A 10,719-nucleotide genomic window follows, 5' to 3' on the forward strand; every position below is an offset into this window, starting at 1 on the left:
ATTCATACTTCAAATACTGCCATCATTCAGTTACAAAATAACACATATTTTAGAATAAGGTTTGCTTGCCAATTTTAAGGGCTAAACAGTCTGTTAATAATCTTTAAACTGGTTTTTAAAAACCTGCCACTTAAAATCTACTCAACCCCAAACAAGTGCTTGAGATAGAATCAGTGAGCTCTGCAGCCCTCTCCCAGGCTTCTGTAGCTTGCTGGTAGTTTGGGCTTGACTTCTGAGGAGATGGAGAACAGGAAGAGGAAAGGGTCCCTTTGGCCTTGCTCCACTCTCCACCGTGGCTGACTTCCCACCTTCAGCCGGACTGTAAGTTCAAGGGTAGAAAGCTTCCACATCACAGCACATTAGTGGCTTTGGGTTTGCTGAGTCTGATTGCCCAGCTGTCCATGCTTACAGTGGTCTCTGCATGTGTTCCTGGACCGTGCAGCACTAGTATCCTCATCACTGGTCAACAATCAATTGCCAAGAGCCTACTATGTGCAAAAGTTAGAACTAAACAGTTTGAATTTATTATAGTACTTCACAGGACAATGGTACTGAATTCAGGGGAAGGGCAGTGGGTGTGTGGCGTGACTAGGTAACTTGCTTCCTAGTACCTGGGGACAAATTTCCTAACCAGGAAACTGGAAGTAAAAAACCAAACTTGCCACATAGATTGTTATGGGTACTGAAAGAAAGCTCACTGCATAGCGAACAGTAAACACCAGTAAAGTCCACTATTACTATTAAACTTCTACCACACTGAACTCGATTAGGTGAAAAATGAGCAGTTTTATGCATGAACTACCATGCGCTTGGCAGGGAGAGGCAGTGTGTGGGAATCGGCTTATTCGTCGGAACTCTGTCTTAGGGAACTCCGTCCTATTCTAAGGCAGTTGTTTGTAATTGGCTTACTTTGGTGTCATTAATTTCCTCCTCTGAGAGTATCCGTGTGACACTTTTCTCAAACGAGAGGTAAATTGCTATTCAAGCTTCACATGGCACCTGCTTTTACTCTAACAGGAGTGATATTTTTATATTACAAAGGTGAGGCCAATAAACAGAAAACAGACAAGTACAGCACTATATTACCACGCTGAATAATGGCTAATAAAAAAAAGAAAACCATGGAAACAAGGGGGAGAGAAACCTAGTGTAACACCGTCCAAAGTTCCAATGTTAAGAAAGCACTTAAGAGAGGGCTTTGGGAACATTTCCTTTTTCACAGCTTTTTGCATACGCACGAGGGTTCTGACAGGCTCAGCTTCGAGCCCTTTTCCCAACAGTATGCATTAAAGCTGAGCAGGGTTATGACTGAGGCTACTTTCTTTACTAGTGGCTCTTTTCATCTTGGGGACATAAACCACTCACGTTAACAATCATAGGACTTTTAAGAAAACAAGAGAAAAATTTTTTAAAAGGACAAAAATTGAATTATGGTTGGACCTGGTAGCTGTGAAACTTCCCACTTTTACTCTCAAAAGTTTTCATTTACTTATTTATTTACCTATTCTTCTTGACATGCTATGTAGCTAAGACTTGCCTGGAACTCTTGATATCCTCTTGCCTCTAAATCCCAAGTGCTGGGATTGCTGGCATACATCAGCACACGTGACTCAGAAGTCCTTTCGGATCTACCCTAGGCGACCAGTTAGAATGCTTGCTCCAAGGTACAAGGTATGACAGAGCCTCTTCTAACATTTCCCAAGGGGGATGAAGGCAGTGGTAGCTTGGAATGTTCTGGAAAGAGGAGCTAGATGCCATGTTCCAAGATGCCTGGGTCATCTGTGCCTTTCATTTGAAAGTCACACCTTTGAACAAACAGCTAAGTCTGTGCCACAGTTTGACTTTATAGTCACCCATACTCCTATTCCACTTGGCTACTAACAAATCCAGCACCTTTGCTGATGTTGTTAGGGGACCTGCTGCTAAAGCCTCAGCAAAAGGGACTTAGAAAGCAGATGTAGCAATCACATAAAGACATTTTCTTTACTAGGAATAGAGGTCAAACTCTTTCTTATATCTTAGATGTTGAGTCACTATGGGGTGTCAAACCAGTTAACAGATACTACTGAATATGCACTATATGCTTTGTACCATGCTGGGATGAATTCTTGTGATTGTGTCTAAGCAGTAGAAGAGGAGCATCTACTAGTGAGAACAAGGGAAAGCCTCTCAAACATAGCATGAATGCAATGCCGTTCCACATTACTGTGACCACATCACTTACTAGTATTTAGTTCACCATAGAAACATTCTAAACTATCAGGGATTTTAAGATATTCTGGAAGCAGTCAACTCTAAGGTGGCAGGTGCATGATAACTTGAGCTTAAAGCTCAGGGTGTCTAGACAAACCTTTCCCCAACTAGAGGGCAAATTGTTATGCATCTGAGTATAGGTTACAATTGTAAGAGGAAACTCAAACAATTTAGGATTTGCTTTTCTATACATTTAAATACTCCAGATTTTAGTGACAGACCAGGCATGTTTAACAAGTTTTTATGGTGTGTGTACACATGGCCCTCTAATCTCGGAGTGCAGCTGTGCTTCGCAAGGCTTGATCATGTTTTTATCTCATCATTTCTTCCTTGCCTTGTGGTCTGCTTTTTAATATTCTTGAATATACTGAATTCAAGAAAAGAAAAGCAATCTCTATATGGTACTCTGTCATTTACCCGACAACTGACTACTCTGCAATCTGGAAGAACTTTAGTTGATTTAGAAATTCTCACAATGCTTCAGCTCAGTCTCCCCGATAGTTCAAGTTTTTAAACTACATGTATAAGAAGGTCAGTTTCTTCTCATGGTTGAACCACAAATCAGAATCTATAATCTGTAAGTCAGCTCTGTTTTTATATCATGACCATAGATGGTATCGGAGTCAATGAAATGACACTCAAGAAGTTACAGGAAAACCAGACGTCACAAGAACCACCAGAAAGCTTTGTACATGAACATTTTAGCAAACACTGAGCTTACTCTTTGAGAAAGGCCAGATTCAAGGTGTTTATACACAGACTTCCATATTTTTAAAAGGCCTGCATGTATAGATATTACCTATGGCTGGTTGAAAAGTGATTTAAAAAAATTTATTTTGCTATGAGCCTATATATTGTATGTAATTATCTGTAATTAAATTACAAAAAAATAATCAGCTGAAAACAAAGTATTGAGAACAACTGCTGGAATAACCAACACTCTTCTCATAAACGAACATGTCACACACAGCAAAGTGGAGAAAGCAGAATGGAACGAGCTGTGGTTAAGTGTAAACCTGACAGCAATGAAAGTCGTTTGTATTATCCTTACTTCTTTGAATAAATTCCAATGACAGCCCTATTTCATTTCTTCATTCAGTTTGGAGGCCAGATGGCATTAGAATCATTTACTTCACCTTGTTGTGCTTAATTACTACAATCAACACACTATTTTCCAAATTAATCATAACAAAGTAATTTCATTAGTAACACAGCAGGCTGTTGAATTATTAGCATCATAACAGTTTGCAAACAATTAAACTTTATTTGAACCTTAAAAATTTGCAGAGTGGAACATTATTGTAAGATCTAATGGCAATAGAGTACAAATTCAGTACAGAGCAAATAATCAGGCAAAATGCTATATAAAATATGACTTACAATCACCTTTCAAAGAAATTAGCTCTCAACTGTTCATAGAAAAACAAATAAAAGCTAAGCAAACATAATGAGAACATAACAATTAGCATATTTTCTAACAAGCCACGTTGTTTAAATTCACATTAATGACGTTATTATGATCTTGAAGAGTGTGTGATATATTGCCAAGGGTAGAAAGAAAACTTTCGCTCTCACAGTACACAAATAATTTGATCAAGTGAATACTAAGTACCCATGAATTGCAAGTAGTGGCAATTTTTCTTGTCTCTCCCAATTTTAAAGTCCTTTGGTTCCTTCCTCCTACCTCCCAGCTGTATTCAAGTAGAAAAAGAACAAAGGCCAGAGGCACTCTGGACAGGAGTAATACCATATTTCTGTGTTGCCACCATTCCCAGGACCTATCTGCATTGGAAATGTTGGTCATCAGTTGGCAAAGGACTCCCTCTCCTGGATTCACTGTAAAAGGAGGCAGGAACCTCCTAACCACTTCACAATGGGCTTGAGTGGGGGAGGGGTTCCCAAATGGTTCCACCTGATGACGAGCTGCTGCCATCTACTGGCCGCCTGAGTCAAAGGCACAGGACAGTGGAAACAGCTGGATTTGAGAGCCAGTCCAAGTTCATCTCTGGTTGTCTAACTTGTGCCACAATAATTTCAAACTACTTTAATGACACCATAATAGGAAAAGGGAAATTGAGCAAAGGAAATGTCTGAAAACTTTAGCTTGACTGTGTCTATATATGTAAACCCGATTTTACTCACAATACCTAAATTAAGATTTTTTTTTCTTTTACATTTGAAACAGTGATCATGACATTTATAGGACACTGGTGAAATGAGCATTCTTTAACATTGTTTGTAAATAGTTTTTTCAAAAATAATAGAGGCTTTTAAAATATTGTCAGCTCATTTCATCCCTACCTTTATAAGTTAAAGGCCCGAAAAGTTAAATAAAGGATAGTACCTAATAAAAAGGATTCAACATTAGTATATTATGTCTACTCCAAAAATTCTCCAGCCACTAATACATTCCATACATAGTAAGGCTGTTATCATCATCCCTTATGGACAGTTTAGTACCTCTTACTTCAGATATACATGGAAGGTAATGAGAGGATTCTGCAAACTTTATGAGCAGTATCAGATATGCAACTCAGATGCCTGGTGAGTGCTACTTTTCCATTCACTGGTTGGTAACTATAGCCACTTTGAGCCTTGTTTAGTTTTCAGCGCCCTGAGAAGTATAAAGCAGACTCAGATCTGGAGTGCTACTGTTTTACAGCAGGATGTAACAGCACAGCGATGACAAGGCAAGATCAGAGGGTACCTGGGGCGAGAGCATGTTGAGACTGTTCCTATCGCTGTATTCGTGGTAGAATGGGGTTTCTTATGAATCCATGATTTCATTAAACTTAAAGAAAACTATGGTAGAAAACCATGGAAAGTCCATCATCAAACTAGGCTATTTGTTCTTCGCTACGTGCTTTGCACAAATCTAGTTCTGGCTTGTTCTTATATGCCAGGTGATAGCACCACACTGCCACTTTCCCCTAACTTGTAATTTTATCTTTTTTTTTTTTTTTCAATTTTAAACAAGAGGTAAATTTGCCAATCTGCAAAACTTCTTTCATGAAAACACGTTACAACTGTATGAAAAACAGTATTAAGGCAAGTACATTACACAACTTTAAAGAAACACATCCTTTAGCATTAACTGAAAACTTACAGGATATATTTCATTAAAAAGTCTACAAAATTATGTGTAACACTCTACAAAATAACTGATGCTCAATGCCCAAGAGGCAAGACAACTCACACCAGCAGCTGCAGTGACCACATGATTTGCATAGAAGAAAAATGGATTTTTCCACACAAACCAAATGGGTGAATTAAAACAAATGATTTCTTTACAAAACAGCAACAGGTATAACTTCACTGCTTACATCTAACTTAGTCACTATTCATATAATTTCACATTAGAAATATTTTAATGAATTACTATATAAAATAACAGTTGAAGACAGGAACGTTTAAAGTACATAGGCAGCTGAAAATCAACACCGAGAGCTGGAAGGCTCTCCGGCAGCTTCTAAAAATGTAGAGCACTTGAAGGCAGGCAGGAGACCTCTTCCCTGTGGGCAGAACAGGAAAGTTGCATTTTATTTTACATTTTCTTCAGTAGAAATGTTGCTTTGTTTTCTTTCCTAGTTAGAAAGAAAATAACATTTTTAGTCAAACAAAAAAGACAGTTTATTCAAACATTTTTCAATTCAGCTCCTTAGGAAGGCCAAGAAAGTGGCATTTTACTACCAAAGAGGTTTGAGAAAACAGCTGGTTATTATCAAAGGAACTTTCTCCAAAATAATCTATTCATTTCCAAAGTAAATTTTATGAAGTTATTTTAAAAACTAAAGCTCAAGAAAAACAAAACAAAACCAGATTTGGGGCACCATCCCAGTGTAATCAAACAATACAAAGACTTAAAAAAGGCAAAGACTTCGAAGGAAGAGACCAAGAGAACACAGGAGCTATTACAGAATATTGGATTAAAATGTACTTACCCAGACTCTCAAATATCATACATCTCCATTATGTAGGCTTTAGGCACCAAGCCAATGGCTCCCTTCATTTCTCCTACCCACCAGCCATATCTATTGTATTCCTAATTGAAAACAATATACAATATTAACCTTTAGACTGGTGTAAGTACAATGTTGTTTGTATGTAACTTCCTAGAAATGTTATTTCTTTTTATAAAGTTACAAGTGCTTGATCTGCAAATGGAAACATTTTCATCTTTTTTTGTTTGTTTCTGGACAAACAAATAATGCTGTTCAGAAAATATTTAAATTACTGTGTAACACAAAGCCCATTTATTATGCAGAGGAGATTGCAGCATAGTCACTCATGGTAAGAACATGGAGAGTGAAGCCAGAAGTAGGCAAGTTTGTGGGTCTCCTCCTCTCCTGTCTCTCCACCGTGGAAAACCCCTGTGTACCAGCACCCACGCAGAAGGAAGGTTATAGCCAGCAATCCAGACAGGCTACATTTACCTTCAAGAAGCTTATTCTCTAACAAGGATAAAATCTTTTTTTTTTTTTTCCCAATAAATTCTTAATCCCTACTTAAACTTAGATGTCATAAAATGACTGTGGATTAGGGGTATACTCCATTTAAGAAAACCCAATACACACATTTTAAGCTGATAAAGTGGAGAATAAGAACAGTACCAAGACAAATTAAAAATACACAAATACCAATACAAAATAATTCACAAATGAGTGCCTTTAAAATAGTGTCCCAGAGGCATTTGCTGTTCCTTTTGCTGACCTTACACTACCTAACACAAAGGAGAGGTGGCAAGGATCTAAAAGTGATGTTGGATTTGCTCACAGAGTGGAAGATCAATAGGAAATAAAAGTATCTCAGGTTCTAATGGCAAAATATTAATCTAGCTGTGAAAAGAGTGATTGATGGTACACTTCTGCATTTACTTTGCAATGTGAGATAAACAAACCTAGGCCTCTTCTTTCCTTTATCCCCCACTGACAGACACGCTTCTGCTTTAGGCATTGTGAGCACTCCATGACTGGCCTCATATGTCTGCCAGATTGACTAATGTATTTTTATCACAAATTTATTTATGTTTAGTGAGATACAAACAAAGTAAAATAAATTACAAGCTTCAAGAATAATATCTTCCAAAAGCAATACTCTGCACAAGCATAAGACCCAAATTTAATTTTTCATATAAGATAAATTTTTAAAATCAATCCCAAAAGTAATTCAATAGGTTATGATTTTCCAACATCTGAGTCATAGATAAATGCACATATGCATATTGAGTTATATGTGAGGAGGGAGGGTTGATAGGAGTGCAGGCTTAACATTGGTATTGATTAGTATGCTATTGATCATCACAAGGAAAATTATATTATTCTTCAACACAAATGTACCAACATTAGCATGCATGCATTGATATACAGTCTATCAATAGATTAAAGGATAAAATCTACGGGTGCTTTTTAGGAGGTGGGCAGTATCAGAATTAGGTTTATTGGGAGAACGAAGCACAAGGAAGTCGGGGGAGGCTAACCCCATACTTCTTGTTCCAATAAGGGCGCTGGACTACAGATGTGAAGTTTAAAAGTTCACCGACAGTATAACCTTAACAGACAAAACTATTTAACCAATGAGAATGTTCTGGGTCCAGAAGGCAATGATGATGTGTATAATGTACATAGGACATATTTATCATATGAAAATACCAACTTCCTAAAAGCTAGATTAGCAACCATTATGCCCTAATAGTCACCTAATAAAACTGCCCTTTTCAATCTTTAAGGCAATGAATACAATTGGAGCTTAATGCTTAACAAAAACCAATGGACTTAGGTTTCCAGAGACCAAAGGTCTACATTGTAAGATATCAAAATGGATTAACAGGGTAAGTCTGAGTGTAGAAGTCTTAGATTTTTCAAACGGACCACACTGGAAGAGCAAAGGATCGAGCCTGCCGACAGTAGACACAGAAAACACTCAGTGAGAGGGCAGACCACTGACCCAAACCTGCCTCCAGGGAACAGCCCTCTGCCTAGAAGAAAACGTTCAGATTCAAAATACAGGACAGAAAAGTTCAAAGGACCTTACAATATTGTACTATGGTTAAAATCTGTACTGTCAACTAAGAGACTCTTATTATTCTTAAAAAGACCACAAACCCTCAAATTTAAGATTTCATTAACGAAGGGCAGACAACAGACCTCACACTCGGGAAAATTCTGTACTATGTATGGCAGAGCAATAAGGGTTAATTAACTCGAAATCACAGCAGCAAACAGCAGGAGGAGCTTATTCAGCTGTAGACAAATCCCTCATATTCCAAGGAGAAAGAAAAAAGTGTCATATTAAAATAATCTTAAATGCTTCACTTAATTTAAAATAACTGTAAGATGTACAAAATACACATCTCATGAAATGCTCTAAAATATCACAGCTCTAATTCAGAAAAGAACAGAAATAAAAATCTGAATATTTCTTGATATTCCTATTATTCACATTAATACTTCCTCATGAAATTAAGAGATAAGATGAAATATAGGGAGACAAACATCCAGAAAGCAAATTTAGGGAGCTGCACAGTTAGCCATCAGGGTGTATTGAGAAGACTGCACACCGGAGCTCTCCTTTACCAACACCACCACCTTCTGGATGAGCCTCCTGAGCAACATGAATCCCAATTAAACCATCTGAGCCTATAAATTGGGATGAAAATCTTCTTGGAGTACAGGTTTGTAAACTTCAGCCTCAAGATTCAGTATCACAAGGTTTCCTTCTGAAGAAGAAAACCAGTCTATCTTTGCCTTTCCTCTTTGCTGCCCGGTAACAAATGTGATTATGAATGATAGATTACTTACAGTGAAAAATGATGCGATCGATACGGTGTTGTCTTATGGTCCACCAGCTAATTACAGCATTGTTCTATAAAGTCACAGGTGGATCATTAAAAGAAACTCTCAAACCTTATCTTATTAATAAATAAAAATGAGAGAGAGTAAGTGACAGAGAGGGAGGGGGGAGAGAGACAGAGAGACAGAGAGACAGAGAATACCAGACTGTCATTTAAATCTTGACAGGTTAGGAAGCATCGCATAATCTTTCTGGCACCCGAGCTCTCAGGTACGAGCAGGTCCGCCATCTGGTATCCTTCACCCCATTCACTCTTAACATCAACTGAAATGCTAACATTGGCAAGTGACTGTACTTCAGGAGGACTGATAAAATAATGAAGAGTCCTTTAATCTACAGGAAACCATTCTAGTCAATTTATAAGAAATATTGCATCCCTTTGTAGGACATGTAATTATTTTCTATTAATCATGTGCTATAAAGCTACATTATGTGGTTATTCTGTTATCGCTAGAAAGAGGCCTGCAGTCAGCTTCTGACAATGTTAGGTAATTACTAACACAAGGCTGCTTTCTCCTCCTGCAGTAATGCTATCAAGATCCAGAGGTGTAGTGATGCTTACTGTATAAAAATAGCACTCAAAAGAAATTCAATATCTGCAGAATGGATGGCTTCAAGGCAAAATGTAATATGGCAGTCAAAGAAGCAAAAAAAAAAAAGTTAAATTTTCCCAATAGTCTAAGGAATTAATAGTAAAGTGGCACTGAATGTTCAGTCTAGTCCCTGTGTTTTCAATTTTCATACCACGAAGATAATTTGTTTATAGTTAATATTTACTGGGCAATAAATTAAAGTGACTGTGTACTAAAGTAAGAAAAAAGGACTAATTTTGATTAGGAGAAACAGAGACTTTATCCAACACAATAATAAACATATGTCCATGTTTGCTCACTAACTCGATCTTCCCGCTCTGCTGGTGTATTATTTTACACTTAAATAAGATCCCCATTTACATTCTTTTCAGTGCTGGATTCTCCTTTCTTGAGTACATTAATCCTCTTTCTGCAAACCATATGGTGAAAGAATGCTGCTTCACAGAAACCCGAAACACCACAGGGTCTAGTCACGGGCCAGCCCTTCCACAACTAGTGACTGAGCTGTTTGAAGGCAACAGGTGCTTGAAATGCTTAAGTCTGTATGTCCTTTTTCCAAACATATGTCCATGCTTCAAAACATACTAGTCTTTGTGAAATGAAAGTAATTTTAATTTACTTTAATTTACTTTTAATTTATGAAGTACAGTGACTTTAAAATCTTTTTTATTTCTTTTTATTTTATGTGTATGAGTGTATGCCCTGCATGTGTGTAAGTGCACCCATGTCATGCAATGCCTGAGGAGGTCAGAAGAAGGCATGAGATTCCCCCAGAACTGGAGTTACAGATGGTTGTTAGTTGGCCATGTGGATACTAGGAATTGAAACTGGGTCCTCTGCAAGAGCAATCAGTGCTCTTAACCTCTGAGTCATCTCTCCAGCCCCAGAAGTACAGTGACTTTAAGAATCAGTGGACTTGGGAGGCAGAGGCAGAGGCAGGCTGATCTCTGTGAGTTCAAGACCAGCCTGATCTACATAGTGAGTTCTAGGCCAGCTGGAGCTACAGGGACACGCTGACTCAAAA

General features: G+C 37.8%; 1 protein-coding gene across 3 annotated transcripts in view; it reads right to left on the reverse strand.

Annotated features, from left to right (window-relative positions):
- Positions 1-3,494: 3,494 nt before the first annotated feature.
- The window catches only part of Skap2 (src kinase associated phosphoprotein 2), a 185,937-nt gene continuing 178,712 nt past the window's right edge, over positions 3,495-10,719 (reverse strand). For 2 of the 3 annotated variants that reach the window (XM_029567538.1, XM_017800234.2), the window contains 2 exons: positions 6,195-6,295; positions 3,495-5,837 (listed from right to left, as the gene is read on the reverse strand). In XM_029567538.1, coding sequence (XP_029423398.1) covers positions 6,203-6,295 — 93 coding nt within the window. In that variant the 3' untranslated portion in view covers positions 3,495-5,837; positions 6,195-6,202. The remainder of the gene's footprint in view (positions 5,838-6,194; positions 6,296-10,719) is intronic. The other variant, XM_008841498.3, reaches the window with a different exon arrangement.

The sequence above is a fragment of the Nannospalax galili genome, unplaced genomic scaffold, assembly GCF_000622305.1.
Source record: "Nannospalax galili isolate Female #2095 unplaced genomic scaffold, S.galili_v1.0 scaffold158, whole genome shotgun sequence".
In the NCBI taxonomy this organism is placed as follows: Eukaryota; Metazoa; Chordata; class Mammalia; order Rodentia; family Spalacidae; genus Nannospalax; species Nannospalax galili.